At 39.0% G+C, this 24,122-nt stretch overlaps 1 protein-coding gene across 4 annotated transcripts; it reads left to right on the top strand.

The window, feature by feature from the left end:
• Nucleotides 1-335: 335 nt before the first annotated feature.
• Nucleotides 336-23,946, top strand: LOC121510027 (ectonucleoside triphosphate diphosphohydrolase 2-like). 4 transcript variants are annotated; one of them, XM_041787898.1, is made up of 10 exons: nucleotides 407-545; nucleotides 3,163-3,295; nucleotides 7,844-7,961; nucleotides 8,724-8,874; nucleotides 9,019-9,178; nucleotides 12,429-12,662; nucleotides 14,311-14,583; nucleotides 17,220-17,339; nucleotides 19,930-20,064; nucleotides 22,674-23,946. In XM_041787898.1, the coding sequence occupies exons 3-10, from the start codon at nucleotides 7,883-7,885 to the stop codon at nucleotides 22,878-22,880; spliced, it is 1,359 nt and encodes a 452-aa protein (XP_041643832.1). In that variant the 5' UTR covers nucleotides 407-545; nucleotides 3,163-3,295; nucleotides 7,844-7,882; the 3' UTR covers nucleotides 22,881-23,946. The 4 variants fall into 4 exon arrangements, with proteins under 4 accessions (XP_041643830.1, XP_041643832.1, XP_041643833.1 ...); XM_041787899.1 differs by having other exon boundaries at nucleotides 3,213-3,295; XM_041787896.1 differs by lacking the exon at nucleotides 3,163-3,295 and having other exon boundaries at nucleotides 336-545.
• Nucleotides 23,947-24,122: the final 176 nt, after the last annotated feature.

Consider the following 24,122-nt stretch of genomic DNA (forward strand, 5'->3'; position numbering starts at 1 on the left):
AACTGGTGCATCAATGTGTTGAATTAGTAGTGAGAGGTGATGAAATTCTGTTGGTTTTTGAGATAAACCTATTTTTAAAATTTGTGTACATCCTTTAGTTTTGTGGCTTTATCTATTATCTATACAGTTGAACTGAAACTGTAGATGACTTGATTCTCATAGGAACCTTAGCCTATAGATTTCACTTCATCTTGCAGCTGGAAGCGTCAGTGCGCGTGTGGGAGTGTGAGTGGGTGCGTGCAGGCTGAGAGGAAGCCTGATCCGTCAGCATGCAAATGATGCAACAAAAGCTCAGACCAAACCCACAGCAGTCAGGTTTTTAATGCACGCCCCATATCTCTGTGGGTTTCTTTACCAAGTATTTAGCGCACCAACTACGCGCTTTTACGCAGAGCTGCACGCGGAGCTGCATCCGAGCGCACAGAACCATGGGTCTACGGTACGTCCAATTCATCCCCGCGGTGGTGCTGCTGATTCTGGCAATAGTCGGGATCCTGCTGGTGGTCCTACCGGCTAAAGAGATCGAGATCCCTCCTAAGTACATGGTAAGGAAATAATTTTCTATCTGAATGTTTATGAATGAAAATACTCGACCTGTCTGTGAGGAGATGTAGTAACGTGGTTCAAACAGGCAAAAAGATACACATAGTTACATTTATATTTATACTTTCATGTGTTAACATGACAGTCGACTTTTTGCATACACGTCTATCCTCTTTTACTGTTTGGAAAAAAACTTTCAGTTCTGAGTTTGTTTATTTGTAACATTTTATTTTAGTCTTAGTTGATTTGCCAGGATGTCATATTTACAGTCAAACTAAAGAGACCTGTCTAAGACAGCAATCATGTAAAATCACAACATTTGAAAATTCCATCAATATTAAAGAGTTAAAGTTGATTTATTTATTCCACTATTTAGACTACAGACAGGACAAAAGCTTTTCTTTGGAATGCATTTTTACTTAATGTACAACTTGCTGTACAACATAAAACAAAAACGTCCATTTTTTACTTGTTGGAAGTAATTTTCACAAAGAATATGTTTTAAACTTCCATAAAATTTTGAGGGCAATACCAACTAGAAAAGCACTAAGAGAGTGCAGACCTCTGCCATTAGCCCTATCTCCCAATAGTGAAGAGTCCTTGATCCAGATAGTGATCCGGATCACGCCCAAAAAAACTAATTCGCCGATTACGCCCTCCCTGGTGGGGTGGAGACACGGTGAGGCAAAGCACTGGCTTCACTGCTTGTGGACTGGCATGGCTGAAGCATCCATGGTCTCACCGGATGACTGAAAGTCATGGCAGAGGGTGAATATTCCTCTATTCCTCCCAGCATTGTGAATATTCTCGCTACAATTTGCTGTCTTTCTCTCTGTTACACTCCGACTCGTCTCCTCAACTGCGCGTGTGTCTTTCAAACTCTATAAACTCCAAAACTGACTAGAATCACACCAAAAACATGCTGACGGGATTGAAGTTACTCATGTCCGCCATCTCCTGGTGTAAAGTGGTAACAGCGCAGACCTCTGCCATTAGCCCTATCTCCCAACAGTAAAGAATCCTTTAAAAAATTCCTGGATCCAGACGATGACCCGGATCAGTCCCAAAATCTAATCAGTTCTTCCTTATGCCATTTCTGACATTTCCTGAAATTTCATGAAAATCCATCCATGACTTTTTGAGTTATGTTGCGAACAAACAAACAAACAAACCCACCCGATCACATAACCTCCTTGGCGGAGGTAAAAATGTGTGTGAAAAACCTTAAACATTTCTAAAAAAAAAAAAAAAAAAAAAAAAAAAGCTCAAATAATCCCAAAAGTTTTCAGTGAGATTTTCTGTAAAAGCTTAGAGATTCAAATAAAATTTCCCCATAAATCCATTAAAATTTCTGAAAAATTTCAAGTAAGTTCTCCAAAATATCAAAGTTAATTGCACCCAATTTTTTCAATCAAATTTGACACAATTTTAATAAATTCCATAGATATTCCCCAACACACCCAAACAAATTTCCAATCAAATTCACATGGTATAAATTCAACAAATTCTCATGAAAGTGCCCACACATTTTAGAATACCCCTACTGCAAAAAAGAAAAAAAAAAAAATAAATCAAACACACCAAAGTATTCAAATATATATCTCACAAAAATGTTCATAAAAATTCCTGAAAATTTCAAAGCAAATTTTCCTAACTTTCAGAGTAAATTACTTTAACATCTATTGCAATTCCAGACAGTAACCTCAAAAATTCTAATTGCAAGCTTATCAAGCTGTCCCTAACTGCACTGAACCAAACCAGACTTCTGCTGATGAGGAAACACAAAGCCTAAAACAGTTGAAGTTTAGAGAACAACTTTGTTAGAACAATTCCGGGATCGTTTCTTTAATCAGGATCATCAAGAAACGCACTACAAACATATGCTCCCGATGTGGACATACATATCTGCTAAAACAAGGCAAACATTGCTCTCTTTCATTGTCTATTTTTTTCCCTTATATTTTGCATATTCACTACTGATCAAAGTTTGGGATCACTTGGAATTTTTCTGGTTTTCCATGGAAAAACTCATGAATTTAGTCTGAATAGAAAAAAACGCAAATGAACTGGACATGCTGACTTTCATTAAAAAAAAAAAAAAAACACCTTTTGCAGCAACTACAGCTGTGCAGACCTTAGGAATTCTAGCCGTCAGTTTTTCAAGTTAATCTGATGAGATTTAACCCTGTGCTTCCTGGAGAATCTCTCACAAGATGGATTGGCCTGATGGAGTCTTCCTTCATACCGTCCGGTTAAGCTGCTCCGACAACAGCTCAATGGGGTTCCGATCTGAAGACTGTGCTGGCCACTCCATTACAGTCAGATTTCTGGCTGACTGCTTATTCTTTAAATATTTTGTAGACATTTTGGAGGAGTGTTTTGGGTCATTATTCTGTTGTACAATGAAATTGCAATAAGCAAGTGCTGTCCACAGGGTATGGCATGGCATTGCAGAATCTTGTGATAGTTTTCCTTCCCCAAAGTCCCTTCTACTCTTTACAAATCTCCTATTCTACCACCTTCAAAGCCCTTCCACCTCTCTGACTGTTGGTTTTGCACTGTTCTTGCATCTTCTCATTTGTTCTGTGTCTCACAACTGTTCTTCTGTTTGATCCAAAGACCGCAAACTTGGACTCATCTGTGCAAAACACCTTCTTCTGGTCTTCCAGTGTCCAGTGGTTTACAGCTGTGCAACATGATGAACTTGGATTAGCAGCCATACTAGGAGACTGATGCAGAGGACTGATAGTTGGTAACTGTTTGTGAACTGCATGAAAATGTTTCTCTTTGGAAAACAAAGAAAATTACCAGGGATCCCAAACTTTCGAGCGGTAGTGTATGTCACACTGAAATGTTTAGAATAAAAAAATCAATATTAGATGAAGATAGTGGACTATGTGAAAAAGACATTATCCCCCAAAACTAATAACTGGCTGTGTCTTTTCAGTCCACAGAATATTTCTCCAAAAGTCTTTGGGATCATCAGGATGTTTTTGATAAAATTTGAGACAAGGCTTTGTATTCTTTTTGGTCAGCAGTGGTTTTGGCCCTGGAACTCTCTCATTGATGCACTTTTTTCCCAGTTTCCTTCTTGTTGTTGAATCATGAACTCTGATCTTAACTGAGTCAAGTGAGGCCTGCAGGGTTTTAGATGTTGTCCTGGGTTCTTTTGTGATCCTGGATGAGTCCCTGATGCACTCTTGGAGTCATTTTGGTTGGGCGACTTCTCCTGGGAAGGTTCACCAGTGTTCAGAGTTTTCCCTATTTGTGGGTAATGGCTCTCAGTATGGCTTTCTTGAGTTTCAAAGCCTTGGAAATGGCTTTGTAACCTTTTCCAGATGGATAGATGTCAGTGACTTTGTTTCTCATCTGTTCTTGAATTTCTTTGGATGGCGCCATGATGTGTTGGAGATATTGTAGCTTACTTCACTTTGTCTGACAGGTTCTATTTAGAGATTTCTGGATTCAACAGATCTGGAAGGACCATGGATTTTTTTCCCTTGATAAATGAAATCACCATTTAAAAACTGCATTTTGTGTTTACTCAGGTTGTCTTTGCCTAATATCAAAATGTGTGTGTTGATCTGAAACATTTAAGTGTGACAGAATATGCAAGAAATAAGACATCAGGACGGGGGAAAACAGTTTTTCCTTTTTTTCAGTGCCTTGGTAATAATTATGATTCTAACACCAGTCTAATGAGTGAAAAACAAATGAAAAAAGAAGTGAGCACACTGTTTGAACTATGTTATGTGAGCACTGGGCTGGAAAGTAGTTCATGACTTTTATACATGGTCCTATAATTGTTGTTTTTAAATTAAAAGAGAGGTTATAACACAAAGAAAATGAAGTAGCTTGTTAGCTCATTAAATGTTTAGCTGTTTTGGTGATTTGGACATAAAACTGTAACAATATAAGCCTCATATTCTCCCAATGTCAACCCGTTTAGACATCAGGTCTGTCAGCTAAATGCTCTCACCACATCCCCTGACATGCCAACCACAGACAGTAAGAACTGACAGAAAGAACTGTCATACTGAGGGAAGTCATAACAAAGACAGAGAAAGAGAATGATCTGTTCCTGTTCCTGAGGAGTTCTTCAGGTTCTCTTCCTTCTTCGTGTTTTATAAATGATGTTTTCGTTCTGCTTTTTGCTGCCTTTGCCTTTATAGAACAGTATCCAAACAGAGCAAGATGTTTTAAAGCTTTGAGAGAGTGAACAAAAGGAGGCCAAGTCAGTGAATGAGCCAAGACACCGAAGTACACAGCACACAGTACACCCTGGACTGGTCGCCAGTCAATTGCAGAGCTGACATATAGAGACAGACAACCAGGCACACCCACATTCATACCTACGGACAATTTAGAGTGATCAATCAACCTAATGATCGTGTTTTTGGTGGTGGGAGGAAGCTGGAGTACCCAGAGAGAGTCCACGCCTGCACCGGGAGAACATTTAAACTCCACACAGAAATGCTCTGACCAGGAGGCAAACCAGCAACCTTCTTGCTGTGGGGCAACAGTGCTAACCCCTGCGCTGCCGTGCAGCTCTTGTTGTTATCATTATTATTATTTTTTTGTAAATAATTTTTATTACTTTAATTATTGTTGTTGTTATTATTATGATTATTTTAATGAATTTAATTTTGTTATTATTTTACTTTTCCGTTCTTTAATAAAGACAGCTTGGGTCCCATGAAACAACTATACTATATAAATTTACTATATAAATCCAAGCTATTATTATTATTGTTGTTGTTGTTATTGTTATTTTTAAAAATAATTTAGATTACTATTACTAAATTTTCAGGAAATGTCAGAAATGGCATAAGGAAAAACTGATTAGATTTTGGGACTGATCTGGATCACCGTCTGGATCCGGGAATTTTTTAAAGGATTCTGTACTATTGGGAGATAGGGCTAATGGCAGAGGTCTGCGCTGTTACCACTTTACACCAGGAGATGGCGGACATTAGTAACTTATTCAAAGTTTTTTAGTTTATAGAGTTTGAAAGACGCACGCCCGGTTGAGGAGACGAGTCGGAGTGTAACGGAGAGAAAGACAGCAAATTGTAGTGAGAATACTCACAGTGCTGGAAGGAATGGAGGAATATTCACCCTCTGACATGACTTTCAGTCGTCCGGTGAGACCATGGGTGCTTCCGCTGTGACAGTCCACACATAGCAAAGCCAACGCTGTGCCTCACCTGTCTCCACCCCACTGGGGAGGGAGTAATAGGTGAGTTAGATTTTGGGAGTGATCCAGATCACTGTCTTGATCCAGGAATGTTTTTAAAGGATTCTTCACTATTGGGAGATAGGGCTAATGGCGGAGGTCTGCGCTCTCTAAGTGCTTTACTTGTTATAATAATAATAATAATAATAATAATTATTATTATTATTATTATTGTCGTTGTTATTATTGTTAATAGAATTATTATTGATATTGTTGTTGCTACTCTTCTTCTTTTTCCTCTTCTTATTGTTATATTGTTTATTGTTATTATTATTATTAGAATTATTATTGATGTTGTTGTTGTTGTTATTATTATGATTATTTTTATTATTATGATGTCTTAGAGATACTAAAATCATGACACAACTTCAGTAAAATCTTTTCATCGTAGGTTTAGGGTGGACTTTGCCCCACAACTTAAAGCATGACTTGTGTACCGTTGGTACAGCAGACCACAGGAGAGGTACTACTTCCTGTAAAAAGTACCAGATGATGAATTTGCGGTATTTTTCACACGTAAACTCTGCAAGTGTGCATCTTCAGCTGCCCACAGTGGAAATGCTGACAGACAAGGCCATAATAAAACACAATGACCCTGAAAGGGGCTGCAGGCTGGAAGTAGCACTGCTGTGAAACCATGTTGTGAAATCACCTTTGTCTTCCACATTATGGTTGACAAATAAAAAGATGACAAGGACGTCAGTGAAGGTCAAAGATGGCGATTAAAATGTTATAATAAACCTATGCAATGAGTGTGTTTACTGGTGTTATATATGTACATTTTTCAAAACACTGGCATTAGCTCATACATGTGGTTAGTGAGGAAACTGAAGTTCCTCTATTTGGAGGTTTACAAAAGTGGTTACCCTGCTATAGTGACACCTTTTTTTTTTTTTTTAATTAAAACCAGATGAAGGTAGAATTTCAAGAGTTCATTAGTTTCCACGCTTGATGACTCATTTGGCAACAGGTGCAAAGCCACCTGCTGTAGATACGCTGCTAATCTGCAGAGGGGACTTGTTTGAAATGATAAAGTGGGTGTAGCAGTCAAGACAAATCTCACAGTATGAAAAATGTGCAAAGAGAATTTCACACCAGCTTGTTGTTGAAGGTTAAACTGTTTCCCAGAGCATCATGTCAGGACATGATTAGAAATAAATTAGCTTTAGAGCAACTATGAGAATTAATTAATAAATGGGACTCTCACTGTGATGCTTACAACCAGGGGGGTAGCTAGAGATTTTGGGTCCGCAGAAAGAAAAGACAAAAGGCCTCAGTGAGCCAGCCAGCCAAGCAAAAAATATTGCATTGTTTTATGAATATCTATGCATTTTAATGAATGCTTCAGCTTTAATTTTCTTGTTTTGTTAAGCAATATCTTTACTTTGGCTAAAATAAATTTACCTCTATTATTATGCATTTCCATTTCAAACAGCACCCCTTATGGAGATTGCTTTTCTCACGTTCTGATAGTTTTTCATACATTTTTGCCATTTGAGTTTTGCTACCTTCAGTCCATCAGTGCACTTCTGGATGGCTTTTACATCATGAGTGAACAGAAAGCCTGGGATGCAGTACCGAGCCTCACTATGAATAAGCCTCTTCTTGTTGTTTCACTTTGAATATTGAAGATAATTTGGAAATGGTTTGCCTTCCTTATCTTTGGGTGCCAGTCTGCTTCATAGGCCAGTCTGCATACCATTATCTCTCTCTCTCTCCTTATCAGTGAGCTTCTCTGACCGTAATCCTGGGTCGACTGCAAAAAGACATCTGCATTGCCTTTACTTTCTTCACGTTCATCTTCTGTTCTCCCCTCCTCTCCACAATCCTGAGACAAACCTCTATTTTCCCAGCTTTACTCTCTTCCAGTATAGTCATTTCTTTGCTCTCTGTCTTTAATAAGAACACTTATTTCCAAGTAAAGAATAAAAACAAATTTAAAAAGTTGATTTTAATTCCAGGCTTGTCAAGGCCCCCCTCTACTGTGGGCCCCAGTAATCAGAAACCCCTCAGTGCTACGCCAATGCTTACGTGTTTCTGACATTTCAACACCATCTGTTTCAGTATGGGATCGTTCTGGATGCAGGCTCATCTCACACCACCATGTACATCTACAAGTGGCCGGCCGACAAGGAAAACAACACGGGGATTGTGTCCCAGCACGGCGAGTGCCACGCTAAAGGTGAGTATGGGAAATAAAGCTGGCACGACAGCAATTTTTGAGCCATTGTTAGACAGTTTTCCACAGATTAATGAAGCTATGCCCATCTTCTGAGACACTCTGCCTCTCTTAAATACTCCTTTTATACCCAGTCAAGTTGCCAACTAGCCTAATTCATTGTAAAATGCTCCTCCAGCTGTTTTCATTAGTACCGCTTACTTTTCCAGCCATTTGTTGTCCTGTCCCTACTTTTTTAGATGTGTTGCTGCCATCAAAATGAGCTTATATTTTTCATGAAGTGGTAAAATATCTGTTTTACATCTGAAATGTTGTTTTTGTTCTTTTGTAAATAAAATATGAGTTTATGGTATTTAGAAATCATTCTGTTTTCAACATTTTACACAGTGCCCCAATATTTTTGGAATTAGGGCTGTAAATAAGTAAGAAAATATATATATTTCTTCTAATATCTACCTGAGGACATTTAAGCTCTTACTTCCATAATGTCACCCTTTTGACCTTTGTCCATTACAGAACTGAAGCAGTTTCAACATGCAGATCTTGTGTAAGGCATTTGTCTCTTTAGGGTCTACTTCCTCTTCAGACAGGTCATGCCATCTTAGTCACTGGCACTTATTCCTGTTCTGCTCTGATTTTTTATCAGTCTCCTTAGAAACATAACCCAGTGCCTCATTTATGTATTTTATTTTAAAAAGGAAGTTCAGTTTTTCTAAGGTCAGTCTGAGGCCATCATATGAAGAACTACTTTCTCTCTCCATCAAGGTGGAGGGATATCGAGCTATGCTGGTGTCCAGGGTGGTGCAGCTAAAAGTCTTGAAGCCTGCCTGGAGCAAGCGGTGAAAGAAATCCCTAAATTCAGACACAGTCAGACTCCGCTCTATCTGGGAGCCACTGCAGGAATGAGACTCCTGAGGTCAGTAATAATTTCCATTAAGACAGGATATCTGCCTTATATTACCGCTCTGCTTATCAAGTACGCATTAATGCATGAAAATGGACCGTAGAAGAATTTAATAGTGTTACTTTTTCCATTTAACTCTAACTGCTTTTTTAATAGTGAAGTCAATGATGTAGAGTCCAAGCGAGTCCTGAAGGAAGTGGAAACTAAACTCAGGTCCTACCCTTTCAAATTCGAAAAGGCAACCATCCTGAGTGGACAGGACGAGGGTGCGTACGGCTGGGTCACAGTCAACTACCTGCTGGAAAACTTTGTCAAGGTGAGATCAGACATGCACCATAGTTTGGATTCTAGGCTAGCAACACAAGTCCCTTATAAAAAAAGTAAGTCCATTGTAGAGAGGCTTGTTATACAACATCAATTCCAAAAAAGTTGGGGCCCCGGGGTGGAGTAGGACTGACTTTCAGCCCTGGAGTTTTATGACTGGCTTAAGTTCACAACCTTTGGTTAAAGTTAATCAATTTAGGATTATGTATATTAACTATAGTGATGTTAATGGGCTGCATGGCGGCGCAGGGGTTAGCGCTGTTGCCTTAGAGCAAGAAGGTTCCTGGTTCGCTTCCTGGTAAGGGCCTTTCTGTGTGGAGTTTGCATGTTCTCCCTGTGCATGTGTGGGTTCTCTCTGGGAACTCTGGCTTCCTCCCACCACCAGAAACATGCTTATTAGGTTAAGTGGTGAACTCTAAATTGGCCATAGGTGTGAATGTGAGTGTTCCTGGTTGCGATATGATGATCATCTGACAGTTGATGATCACTGCTTTACAGCTCTGCAAAATATAAAAGAAGTAAAAAAGAAAAGAAATGCGGGTCATGCAGTGAATTTGATTTGAGACTAAGTGCAGGTGTTGTGCAGAGAAGAGCATGCTGAGTATTGCATGCACATCTGATTACAATAAACCACTTTGGTTTTGTGAAGACTTGTGCTGGTGCAGAATTTGTTTCACACTTGTGGCTTTCTCTCAAGCCCCATATATTTCCTTAGTTCAAATTCACACACAGAGTGGTGTAAGAGTAATTATGTGCACAAGTATCAATGAAAGTGATTATCATGATTTTTATATGTTTGCATATCTACAATGAATCAATGCTTAAATATATTGATATTTAGGTGCTGATAAAGTGTATCTATCTGTTTGGTTGATGGCCTGCTCAATGCTGAAACATGTATTCAGGCAGTAGTGTTTACATCTGATCTAATGTGCAATGTAAGAGTGCGGTCCAAGTCTCTGTCTTGTGATGTTTGCATTTCTGTAAGTGCATGATGGTGTGATGTATTTCTGATAACTGCCCCAGAGCTTGAATGCCCCGAAGACCTCAAACAGGAGGAAGTTTCTTATTTCAGTGTGCATGGGTAGGTAATGAGGTCATTCCTTGGCTCGAACCAAACTGTGTTCTCAATAGACCATAGATTATTTTCTTGTTCATTTCCTTCATACATTATGAAAAAATATTACCAGTAGTTAGTAAACAGAGCTTGGGCTATTACTCAACTGGAGCTGAGATATTACAGAGTATTCAGGATAGGGTGGAAGTGTGAGCATTACAGGAATTTTTAAAATGTACCAGTTTTGTCAGACACAACCAGTGATCAGTGATAGAGAAGTTCTCTGGCTTGTCTAAATGGTGCCACATTTGTAAGGATGCATTCGTGGGATGAGCAGCAGAGCTGAGTATGTGGGTTGTACCCATGAAAAATTTGCCAGACCTTCTCTGCCAATGCCAAACAGCTTATTCTGCCATTGACTCTTGTTTGGTGGATTGGATGTCTGAAGTCTGAAGAAACAAGACGTTTTGGCAATCTGACTATTCATTCATTTATAGAAGAACCATACACAGCCACAACAGCCTGGCTCCTCCTCCTCATACTGGTCACCAGCCTGGTCACACATTGCTGTGGGATGGCATCCCATTCTTGAACCAGCATTTGTCCCAATTCAGTCAGTGTGGTTGTGTTGGTCCATCTGGCACCAACAACAGCACACCCAAGCTGATCCCACAACTGCCTGCTGGCAGGCTATTCCATCCTCTCCACCACCAAAATCTGGAGGTAGTTTCTGGTAATCCCCTGCCCTGTGGGGGCCAGCGTTGTCATCTTGGAGGATAGAGTTTGGTCCCAGACTGTGGAGATATGGGATTGCCACTGGTTGCAGAATCTCATCTGGATATCTCTCTGCATTGAGATTGCCTCCAATGATGACAAGCTTCATTTTTCCATTAAGGGAGATGCCGCCCCGCACCATCACACTGCTACCACCAAAAAAGGTTACTCTATGGCTGCAGCAATCAGAACAGTGTTCAACTGCTGTGGGCAGAACCTGAACTCATTGGTGAAAAGAGCATTCCTCCATATTGACAGTGAAGTGCAGTCATGGCAGGACTCCTGGCAGACTGTATATTAGCTGTGTGCAGTCAGCTGTCAGACATATTGTTCTGAAAACCTTGACTGCAAACCTGAAGAAGACTGCCTAACGTTCCCAAGTGCCAACAGGGTGAGGAAATGGTCTTCTTGGGGTGTTATCTTCTTGGGACACCCCACTTTGTGGCCTGTCTCTGACATCCCCAGTTATATGGAACCTGACCTCCCGTTTGAAGATGGTTCCAGGGCTCACTCCAAGTAATGCAGTTTGGTTTCAGGGAACACCAGCCTGTAGTTGCCCATGTCACACAGGCCCTGTTCAGGTTTGTCAAACGTGGCATGCTGATTCTTGTAGCAGACGCCTACAGCCACTGTAGCTGGGCCCATGCTCACAGGTGCTGATTGTCAACACCTGAGGGTACCAGAAGCTCAAAACAAGAGTCAATAGCAACAGCAGAATAAGCTGTTTGGCATGGGCAGAGAAGATCTGGCACAATTTTTATGGGCACAACCCACATACTCAGCTCTGCTGCTCATCCCACAAATGCATGTTCCCTATAAATGTGGCACCATTTAAAAGGGAAATAAACAGACTTCCCAATAGTATAAGTTTTAGTTCCAAGAAGTATTATTACAATAAAGAAATAATCTAACAAACAAAATTGCATTACTCTTTGTGCTAGGTTTACCTGTTGTACAGTAAATCCAGCCTTGGCTGCTTGGTCGTTGTTGGGCTTGTTTATCTTGGGCCTCACTCGGCTTTGGGTTTTTTTTAGCTTCTAGCTTCTAGCTTTACTCTTCACCATCACATTGTTGTCTCTTTGTGCAACAAATCCAAAGTAGTGTTCATATCTCCAAACATCTGTTGATGTGTTAAAGATGTGATTTGATTGGTTTTGACGGTGCTGATGTTTTGCACATAGAGGATTTACAGTAATGCAATAAAATTGTTATTTACAGTAGCTGTAATGTGTTTACTATATTAGCAGCAGTAATGCGTTACACTGCTACGTTAAAGACAAATGTAATATGATTACAGTAAGGCGTCACTCCCACACTGTTTTGACAGAGTATCTTTTCCAATCTTTTGTAAATGATTGTAACATGTCAACCATTTTTTTTCTCATTTTACCGTCTGAACTCGTCCTTTCAGTACGGTTTTGTCAGCCGTTGGCTGAATCCAGGCAGAGAGACGATCGGAGCTTTGGATTTAGGCGGCGCTTCCACTCAAATCACCTTTCAGATGTCCGACTCTGTGTCTGTGGAAGACAAGAAAAACATGAAGGAGCTGACGCTTTACGGACAAACCTACACCCTGTACACCCAGAGCTTCCTGTGCTATGGACAGGACCAGTTCCTGAGGAAACTTCTGGCTTATCTTATCAAGGTATTCTCACAAAAACTGAAAAAACCAGCAGACACGTTTTCAATAAAATACCACCATGATATCTGCTTTTTCATGATCTCTGTCTCATGGATACTTGAGATCAGTCAATAATAGCACCTCGTAGTGAAGCTGCTTCGCTACACTTAAGGAATAGTTTGTTATTTGAGAACATTAGCTGCTCTAAGCAGCACGGTGAAAGGATCAATACCACTCAAACTGTCTTTCCTTTCAATAATCATATCATGTATAAGTTGATTAATTTTCTCCTCGGCTGCTTTAAATTCAGCATTTAAACGTGTTCCCTAGTTTAAAACCATATACCAGGGAGGAAGCATTATTGATTGGTCTTTAGAGTTAAAGAAGCACTGAATGTGAGAAAGTTCAAACTTAAGAGGAACTGACAACTCATGCACCTACGAGGCTGCTGCATAGTTGGGTGTTATCTCTTAGGAGAAGACATGCACATTTAAAAACCTGATTAATATTTCTTTAAGTACTGTGTGGAATTCTGGTGTTCTTACTTGTGATGGGACATTATTATTTCTGCCATGGACTACAAGTCCTGTAGTCATCCTTTAGCACTGATGATAAATGATTTTGACATTCAAAAAGTTAAAAAGATAAGCTACAAGGCTCACAATCTAAGAAAAGTAAATTAAGTAGTTCAAAAAGGTCAAAACATGAAAATGAAATTGAAAAATAATGTTTTAAAGGCAAATAGGAAGAAAGTCAAAATCATGACTTTAAAGGTACAGGTATAAAATAAAATTTGTCACCATAAAATTAAAAGTCAAAATAAGATTCTAATTTTTAAATTGTGAGTCTAAAAGGAAGTGAAGTTATGAAGTCAAAGTTTGGAGTTGAAAATATGTGATAAAATACAAAATAACTGGTTAAAAAGGTCAAATATGACTTAAAATTTAGAATTGTGAATCTAAAGTTCAAAATATTATATGAGAGGTCAAAATTATGAGTTGAAATGCCCAAAGTACAAAATTGAAAGTCAAAATCCTAAGTTTGAGTCCTAACTGTGAGATGCTAAATTGAAAATGTGAAATTTCAGGACAAATTAATTTCCTTTCCCACATTCCTGACTTTTTATCTATTTTTTTAACTCCTCACTTTTTCAGATTTTATGACTTAACAAGAATATCTTAAATCAAGGACAGGTTCGATTTTTATACTTGAGGAAATCTTCAGACCTCATACTGATGGGCCAGTTAGAACAGAAATATGACATCATGCTTGGCAAACTACTACTACTACTTTATCATTTAAGCACTGATTCCTACATGACAAATTATCCCTAAAGTAAAGTAATCCTATCTAGGTATCTATCACATTTTAAATCAGAAAATAATACTACAATAGGGAGATAATATCATCCTGCAGTGTGTCAGTTAGTTTCCTTTCATATCTAAATTTAGAACAAAAAGTAAGGCAATTTGTGTTTGGTACATTATTTCTGTGTTGTTACAATGCTTCTTGGCAATAAATCTTAGACCGTCAGAAAGCCTGTTTATTACCCTTTTAAATGGTGCCACATTTGTAAGGATCATGCTGAGTACCAAACACAAATTGCCTTACTTTTTTGTTTTAAGTTTATCTGAAATATGTTTAACTCTTACCTTTGTTTCTCTGTTTTCAGAATCAAGGTGTGAAGCCTGAGGTGTCCCATCCCTGCTATCCCAAGCAGTTTAACGCCTCCATCAAACTGGGGCTGGATGTTTTCGATTCCCCGTGCACCAAAGGCTACAAGCCAGACCGGTTTGACCCTGAGATGTCTGTGTCAGTAGTGGGTACGGGGGATTACCAGAGCTGCCTGGACAACGTCACCGAAATGTTCTCCTTCGAAAGCTGCTCCTTCTCCAAGTGCTCCTTCAACGGAGTGTTTCAGCCGAGTCTGAGAGGAAGCTTCATGGTGAGGGATGAGGAACAAAAATCTCTGAACAATACAAAAAAGCTATTACTGAGAAAAAAAAATATTTAAATGTTGAATTCTGTTGATTTACTTATATATTTAATCAAAATGGAGAGGTTTTTGGTCTCAGTAGTGTTTTTGCCATGATTATATGCACAGTATTGACGCACCCTTCACCTGCACTCCTCTGGGCATGCAGCCACTACCATTTTCCTGACTTAGGCCAGCCACGCACTATAGGATTTTAAGCTTGATTCAGGGCAAGATTTGCCTCCCCCGATGATCGTGGGGGTGTATTCCCGAGGAGCCTCGTCGCAAACGACTATTTGTCTGAATAATTCTCGTGTGTGGTGTCAACACGATTTTTTTACTGCTCCAAATCGCGTCGTAGCCTCCAAAATCCCAAATCGTGAATATGATTTTAGGTCATAGTGCCTCTGGCGGAGTACCCACAACAATCAATGAGAGCGAGCAGACAGGGTAGCGTCACAGCCTGATCATACGTACTTTTACCACTCACAACCATAAACACAACTGTACCTGAATTTCAGCCATGATTTCATCCCGAGTTTTTCCCATTGTTATGATTTTTGCTGCATCTGTAATGCATGCCAGGGAAACCTGTTGTGGAGAGACAGCAAGACAGTATCGACAGACAGCCGTGTTTTTTTGTTTTGTTCTTTTCTGGTCACCTGATCATGCAAGGTCGTAGGCGGGTCGGCAGGTGTGTGGTCTCCAGTGATCTGACCGTCTGGCTGAGTCGTCTAGTGTGTGCGCTCAGAGGATTAAAGATGAAAAATCTTTGGAAATTGTCCTGAAGTCTGTGGTCTCCCACAGTTTAAAAATCGTTCCATATTTAAAAAATCGTCTAGTGTGTGGCCGGCCTTAGTTCACATGGACAGTGTTTTCATTACAAGTTACTCTTTAAAAAAGACATCTGTGAAATTCGCCAATCATTGCTGAAACTTGCCAGTTATTCTTCAAGTAACTTTTGCATTGTTACATAACATCCACCCAGACCTAAATCCAATGTTAGTTACTAGAGGGTGCATGTGACGTCTCAGTGAGTGTGTAATCAGACATTTTCCCTGCATTAACCAAAAAATGTAAAGAAGCGTATCCTGTTTATCTTTTTTTTTTTCTCAGCATGGGATCCTCATTTATAAAACTAGACTGGTTCTTGAGACTTTCACTACCGCTAGAACTACAATCTTGGTGGTGCCTTCATATTCCACTGTAACTTTAGCTGTTCTTAAAGGTCACATTTTATGTAAAATACACATTTTCTGGACTGTCCACAATCGCCCAAAGAATAATAAAAAAAAAATCCATTCCCTCCCCTCTCTCTTTCTCCACCTATCAGAAAATGTGTGCTGAAGCAACATCCATTAAGCCACGTCCATTTCCTGAGAGGGGCGTGGTCGGGGGGCGGAGTCAAACTTACTAACATTTAAAGCCACAGACACAGAAACAGCTTTTTCTGAGTGAAAACATGCAAAAATCCAATACTGGAGTGTTTTATTTCAGCAACAAACTTCACAGACATGTTTTGGGGACTTCTGAGACCAGTATAAACGTGTCTTAAAAGGGTCGCCTTCCTTCAATACTGGCACCATATGTTCTGAGCTCAACCCTGCACTGAGCAAATGTGAAATTAGCTCTCTTTTCATGCTTCTTTTTCTCCCCCTTAAACTGTATAATATTTTATTTAGCCCTTGTTATGTTTCTGCAGGCTTTTTATGTATCCCACTTTTCCACAGTTGTGACATTTTTAAGTGGCAAACCTGCAGGCTTGAGTCAGGTGGTTTTCTCCACCACATCTCTAGCATTTTCTAATGTCCGGCTGGGACTGTGGTCACGTGTTGCTGACCTTTTTCACTGACTCCCGCTGCTTTGTTCCATTTATCAGGTTCTTTCATGCCTTGTAAATCCACAATATCTGTATTTGCCACCTCCATTGCTTATGCAAACTTGAGAGCTTTTCAAAAGTCAGTCTGTCCTCCTATAGCAGCCTTAGCTGTATCCTGTCTTCATTTATAGCACGAATGAAATGATCCCTCAACATCATTGTCAACGATTCACCAAAGTTTCAGTCCTATGTCAGCTTTCTCAGTTCTGCAACATGATCACCCACACTTTACATATCTGGTGCCCTCTGTTGGCACTAAGATGAAATAACAGTCCACAGTCACTTTATAGGACAGGGTAAGTCCCTGAATTATGACATTTTTGGATTTTAATGAAAATTTGTACATATTTGTTTTTTTATGGCATCATTTTTGAACCGGTTCACCAAAGAAGTCTTCTGAGAGGTACCTGCAGAAATAATACATGCATTTAATCTTTGTCTTTACCTTTGAAATCTAGAGATATTTGAGTTATGCAGTCTTTAGTCCAGAATACACAATAAACCAGACACTGTAGCCGGGTGTTCTCTAGAGATTTGTTATCTGTTTACAAGAAGGCTTCAGTAATGTCATCAGAAATATAATGCTTTACTGGTTGGGCGTGATCAGTTGATGATCTCACCCTCACTAGTTACTACACAGCTCAGTTATTGTTGTATTTCCTTTAAGGCTGTCTGTGATGTTCCCAAAGCTCAGGGATGACTCAGTGTCTGTTCTTTTTCTCCACAGGCTTTCTCTGCTTTCTTCTTCACTCACAGCTACATCAACCGCCTCACCAACATCTCTCTCACATCACCTAATCGAATGAAGGAAGCAGTCCGACTCGTCTGCAACATGAGCATCTCTGAGGTACTCTGAGCCCGGCCTTTTGAGCACACTGCCCAAAGTCAAGCCTAAGCAACTCTATTTGTGTTTCTTGTCAAAAAATGTCTACTTAGATTCATCTTAAGTCACATTCACTCGAAAGCTCCAGATAAACATCGTATTTCAAAATATAAAAAAGCAGAAAAAAAGGCCTTAATTATTTGTAGTACGAGAAGGACTACCTGGTGGTGAATTGTCTGCAAGTGTTTGAATAAATTCCCTCAAATATTGAATTCAAAAGGAAGGGATGAACATGAGGCCGACCAGGGATCATTATCTACCTACAACCTCCAGAATCTTTTAATTTTATCCTGAGTAAGAGAGGACATTTGTGAAAAGCTTGAATAAAATGAAGTTATGCAATCATGAAAGATGAATTTACAAACAATGTGTGAACATGAAGCCCAATAACCTGGACCTGAGACGTTCAAAATCGAATCACTTCACCCCTCAGTTAGAGTTTATTTGAATGCAAAATTTGAAGAAAATTACACAAAGTATTCTTGAGATATTGCATCCATAAACAGAGGAAGAACAAGAAGTCAAGTAACTTGACTTTTAACCTCAGCTAGGAGGTTCATTCTTCAGTCAGGGTTGACATTTGTCCGATGTGTGAAATAATTCCAAATAAACATTCTTGACACATTGCATTTGCAAGCAAGGGATGAGCATGACCCAGTGATCCTGATCGTTTCACGAGCCTAGCCTGGAATGCATAGATGGACTTGAGGCCCACCAACCTTAACCTCTGACTTTTGACCACAAAAATCATATATGTAGACGTTCATGCAAAGTTTGAAGAAAGTTCCTCAAATCTTCAATGAGATAAAACATTCAAAAGCATGGACAAACATGAGGCCCAGTGAACTTGACCTTTGACCTATGACTCATTGAGTTAAAGCTTGCATTCTATTTGACTCATGTGCAACATAAAGAAAATACCTCAAAGAGTTTTTTAGATATCATGGTCACAATGATATCCCAGAATCTAAAGGATGATCTAGAGACCTACTGACATTGACCTTTGACCTACAACTTCTGAAAGCTACTGATTTCAAAACTTTGGTCAGATTGGAAATGTGTTCAAAGTAGAAGTCAAATCCTTCAAAGCCTGCTTGAGATACACTATATTGCCAAAAGTATTCAGTCACTCATCCAAATTATTGAAATCAGGTGTTCCAATCACTTCCATGGCCACAGATGTAGAAAATCAAGCACCTAGGCATGCAGACTGTTTCTACAAACATTTGTGAACGATTTCTGGCTGAGCAGCTGCATCCAAGCCATACATCACCAAGTGCAAGCAAAGCGTTGGATGCAGTGGTGTAAAACACACCGCCACTCCGCCACTGGAGCAGTGGCTGGAGTGACGAATCTCACTCCTCCATCTGGCAATCTGATGGACGAGTCTGGGTTTGGCGGTTGCCAGGAGAATGGTACTTGTCTGACTGCATTGTGCCAAGTGTAAAGTTTGGTGGAGGGGGGATTATGGTGTGGGGTTGTTTTTCAGGAGCTGGCCTTGGCCCCTTAGTTCCAGTGAAAGGAACTCTGAATGCTTCAGCATGCCAAGAGATTTTGGACAATTCCATGCTCCCAACTTTGTGGGAACAGTTTGGGGATGGCCCCTTCCTGTTCCAACATGACTGTGCACCAGTGCACAAAGCAAGGTCCATAAAGACATGGATGAGAGAGTTTGGTGTGGATCAACTTGACTGGCCTGCACAGAGTCCTGACCTCAACCCAATAGAACACCTTTGGGATGAATTAGAGCGGAGAGTGAGAGCCAGGCCTTCTCGTCCAACATCAGTATGTAACCTCACAAATGCGCTTCTGGAAGAATGATCAAAAATTCTGATAAACACACTCCTAAATCTTGTGGAAAGCCTTCCCAGAAGAGTTGAAGCTCTTACAGCTGCAAAGGGTGGACCGACATCATATTAAACCCTATGGATTAAGAATGGGATGTCACTTAAGTTCATATGCGAGTCAAGGCAGGTGAGCAAATATATATTGTATAATGTGCATAAGAATGGCCTGGAAAGCAAGGGAGGACCATGAGGCTTAATGACTTAAACTTTCGACCTTTGAACTACAAAATCTGACCAGAATATGTTCGAGTCTGAGTAGGAGTTAATGCAAAGTTAAAAAAAATTCCTCAGAGTCACAGTCATAAGCGAGGGATAAACATGTGGCCTGATGCACACTCTCTGACCCAGGATGTCAAAAATCTCACCAGTTCATCGTTGAGTCAGAGAGGATGTTAGAGCCTGGTATGGATAAAATCCCTCTAAGTTTTCATCAGTTATCATGTTCTCAGGAAGGCATTATGAAACTAATTCGTTTGTACATCTATGTTAAGACCCTCAAGCCACATTCGCTTATCCTTCAAGTGAATATTTTTAGGGATTACAAGCTAATCAGACCTTTTTTGTGTTTTATATCTTGGAATAAATGTTTCATCTAAGCTTTCCACATACATTTTGTAGAGAATAATTTCATTTTAACTCATAGCAAACTTTTCTTTTTTGCTAATAAATGTGAACTAACTCTGATCTTACTGTACTTGTATGCACAGATGACTGAGAAGACCAAGCAGCCGGAGAAATACATGAAGAGCGTCTGTGCAGTTGCCAATTTTGTTCAGGTCCTCTTGATGCGTGGATACCATTTCGATGAGAAATCTCTACCTTCTATTTCTTTCCAGAAAAAGGTCAGAAGTAAAGCAAGCTATTTTTACATTTTTGTTCAGCATTTTCCGGGATTTGTTTTTGACCCTGTTTAAACCAGCTCTTAACAGCCTTTCTTAGACCAGTTGCTTTGGATATGTGTCTCTTTAAATGCCAGTGAGCTCCAGTTTAAGGGCAGATTTCTATTGACCCTCACTGTGATAGACCACATATAAAGGACTAGGCTGACTTATTTTTCATTCTGTTGGTCAGTAAACAAGCGTGTGTGCAAAACAGGGCTGGAAAGTATTTCCACATGCAGTGGCTGTGCTGTGATCCGCCAGCAAATCGCACTGCAGAGCAAATCGCTTCCTCTCTTGTGAATCAGAGCAGATCAACTGCCCATGCTCCAGTCCAGCTCTAGCACGCTCCTGAAATGCCTCTCTGCACTTTGCTGGAGATACGCTGCAGGTCTACTTTCAGCGCCACGTCAGTTTCCATCAATCAGAAAGCCTCAAACAGGAAATCAAAAGAGTACTGTATATGGCACTTTCAAAATAAGACACACTGCACCAGCTCTTGATCGTAAATCATCACTATGTCAATGTTACATCTTATCCTGCAGCGAGAGCAAAGGGTCACTGGGAGGTCAGAGGGTCATAAAGCTACAACAGTGCCATTGACAAGGAAAAGTTAACTTTTGAGGACATTTAGTCAAAGAATTTCACATAAAACCACAGATCCTTTATGCAAACATTAACCTTTTTACTTCCTAATGTACACACACAACAGTGTAAGTAAAAATATCATGGACTTATATTGGAAAAGATGATAAATCGGAGCAAAAAAACTGCAGACTTAAACAGGACTTAACTAATGTGTGCTGTATGTGTTTTTCATGTATCACATTTACAAGTGATGGCTGACCAGTGGATTTCTGTAAAAATGGGTCAAACCAAAGTCATTCCTGATAAAACTGTTTCAATACTGATCATTTTTAGGGTTGATTTAATAGCTATGGGGATATAAGGACTAAAGATACCCTTAAAACAATATGTTTTCTGAATTTAATAGTCTTTTTGGGGCCAGATGGGAAGCTTTTAGGGGTCTGATATGGCCCCTAAAGTAGGGGTGTCAAACTCATACTGGGTCCTGAGCCAGATTTGCTCCAATGAGATGACCTAAGGGCCGGACTATTTAGGCCAGGGATGTAAAAGTCAGTCACAATGAGGGCCAGTTTCTGAATTTACGCCTAACCTGATAGCCTAATAAGGTCAACATTTAACCATAAACTGTCAACTTCTTTTCATCAGTATAAAATATGAAAAAAACACTGATGATAGATCATTTTGAGATTTAAGAAAGTCAAAATGGTGAGTTTAAAGGCTCAAAATCTGATATTAAAGATCAAACTTAGTTAAAAAGTTCAAAACAAGAATTCAAAAGTCAAAATAATGTTTTTATAAGGCAAATATCTCAGATAGAAAGTCAAATTTATCTTTTTTCCTGCTTTTTACCATTTGCAATTTCTTCCCCATTTTTGCCACTTCTCACCCATTTAAGCTGCCATTTGCCATTAAATGCCCAATTTTTTGCCACTCTTTGATGACTTTTGCCTATTCTCCCACCTTTTGCCCATTTAAGTCACTTTCCACTCATTTTTTGTCATGTTTTTACCACTTTTTGACCACACTTTGCCAAGGTGTTTTCCAACAGTTTGGCTCTTTGGTTGAGCAGGGTTGAGCAATGTTACCTTACTCAAATAGAAAACTTGGGGCGTGACAACAAAAATGTTGTTTCTCAGGCAAAACCCAGAAACTAAGGAATTGTGGAATGTAGTCCAATCGTCATTGGGGTGGACTCCATGCAAAACGTATGTGAATCAGTTCCCAGGAACAGTGATAAGACAAATAAATATTTGTTCAGAAATTCACATGAAAGCCAAGTCTACAAGGATTTTTCAGTTTATACAGTAAATGTTTGAGGTTTTTTTTTTAATGAGTTTGAGTATTTTTAACAGCCTAATGCTCCTTTTTCTTCATTTTCTGAAAAATAATAACACATTTGATTCATTTCTCTTCATGTTTTGTTTGGGGATAGAGTTTGCAGAGTTCCAAATGCATTTGCATGTATAAAAAATTTGAGATTAACTCACTTTTTTTTTTTTTTTTGAGCATTAGTGTTTATGTAGTGTAGAATAATATAAACACTTTTATAGTGTTGTATTTAATTCTATATAAGTTTAGTTAACACTGTCTATTTTAGTGTATTTGACTTTATTATAGAGTTCTGACTTTACCTGAACTACCTGGTTAGAAATCTGTTCTCTCGACGGTCTTTTGATCATATTTTAACGTGCAACTCCTCAATAGTTACTCAGTACTCTGTGCTTTAGTTATACTGTAAATTTAGCAAATTTTTTACTTTTACTTGAGTAGAATTATTGATCATTACTTCTACTTTTACTTCAGTAAATCTTATACAAAGTAACTGAACTTTACTTGAGTACAGCAGTTGTGTCCTTTTTCCACCTGTGGTGCAAAAACACTGAAAAAGAGGTTTTGTTAAGATCTGTCCCCTTTAAGAAGACATCAGCAGGTTTAAATCAGGAGTGTCTGAGTATTTTCTTGTGTCTCCTCTCGTGTGTCTGCAGGCAGCAGGAGCGTCCGTGGGTTGGGCTCTGGGCTACATGCTGAGTCTGAGCAATATGGTACCAGCAGAAAGACTTGGACTGATGAAGGCTATTCCCTCAGGACCATATGCTGGTATCCTCTTCCTCTTCATCACCCTCCTCTTCTTCGCACTGGGATACATGCTGGCAACCTTCAGGAACACAAGGGCGAAAGACGGCATGGTGTGAGAGCAAGAGCGACATGCTTCCTGCTCCTCTGTCATTCTTCACAAATTCATCCAAAACTGAAAGAAAACTGCATGAACACGAATGAAAATGTAATCAGTAATGAGTTAGCGTCTGAGCAGATATTTATGTTATTAATCCACAATCTGTCTTTTTTAAATTTTGAAACGTATGCCACTCTTAAATTTACAAAAAATCCACTTGTATTTTCAAATGTTATGATATGTTGTCTGGCTGATCTCTTGGCCAGCTTCCTCACTGTACCTTTGACAGTTAAAGAGTAAGTTGAAGGTGTCTTCAGTCATGAAAGCATACATGCAGTTTACATGTCAAACTTTTATCAGTATTATGGGCTTTCCGTTTTTGTTTAAATAATTCCTCTTAGTTTTAATTATTTGTGTTTTTTCTTGTTTGTATTTTTGTGTAATTCCCATGTTTCTTTTGCCATTTTTTGTCAATAATGGCCTTTGCAAATTTTATATTTTTACACTTTATGTGAAAGAACATTTTTCTGGAGTTAAAAATGTGCTGTTTAAATAAATTTGACTTGGTCTAACAACCAATAATGAGGCATAAAGGAGTGAGATCATTGAACAAGAAACAACCCACGTGAGTGATGGTGTGTTTAAAATATAACAGTATTATTATGAATCCTCTCCTGTAGATATATTCTTTTGGAGGTATTTTTCTCTTTATTTGCTGATTGAAAAAAAAAAGATTAAAATTGACAGAAAAAAATGTAACAAATGTTAAAAATTACACTTTTACTCAGTTTTAATCTTAGTCTGAGTTGAAGAATTTTCACAGCAAAAAAATAAAAGGTGAGAAATAAGGCCTTGGCTCTCAGAATAACTGGGAAAACTGTGCTAACGTGTTTACGTCAGTGTCAACTCATTTAGTTAGAACGTGAAATAAGTCATAGTTAGGATCCACACATTTGTGTTCTTTTATCCTGTAATAATATCATGTTTGACTTGCCTTTGTAGATGAACAGTGCTTAACAAATTTATTAGACCACCCTAACCCTAACCAAAGTAAGGTTTGTGCCACAGCTGCCCTAAATTAACAGCATTGGTAATTACCAAAATCATTTTTTATGTTTCTGCAATGGTTAATTCACCAATATGTAGAAGCTCTTTAACCCAAATGATATTTTTGATGCTAAAATATAATTATTATTGTTATCCATTAATTTTCAAATTTATTGATTTACAAAAAAACTGCAAAAATAGTAAAGCACATTAT

This window comes from Cheilinus undulatus, linkage group 5, assembly GCF_018320785.1.
Source record: "Cheilinus undulatus linkage group 5, ASM1832078v1, whole genome shotgun sequence".
NCBI lineage: Eukaryota > Metazoa > Chordata > Actinopteri > Labriformes > Labridae > Cheilinus > Cheilinus undulatus.

Bases quoted from the DNA above. Each gene is read 5' to 3' on its own strand.
- LOC121510027 (XM_041787896.1), top strand. From the start codon at position 429: ATGGGTCTACGGTACGTCCAATTCATCCCCGCGGTGGTGCTGCTGATT. The intron at 9,179-12,428 runs GTGAGATCAGAC...TCGTCCTTTCAG, and splicing joins TGCTGGAAAACTTTGTCAAG to TACGGTTTTGTCAGCCGTTG. The intron at 20,065-22,673 runs GTCAGAAGTAAA...GTGTGTCTGCAG, and splicing joins CTATTTCTTTCCAGAAAAAG to GCAGCAGGAGCGTCCGTGGG.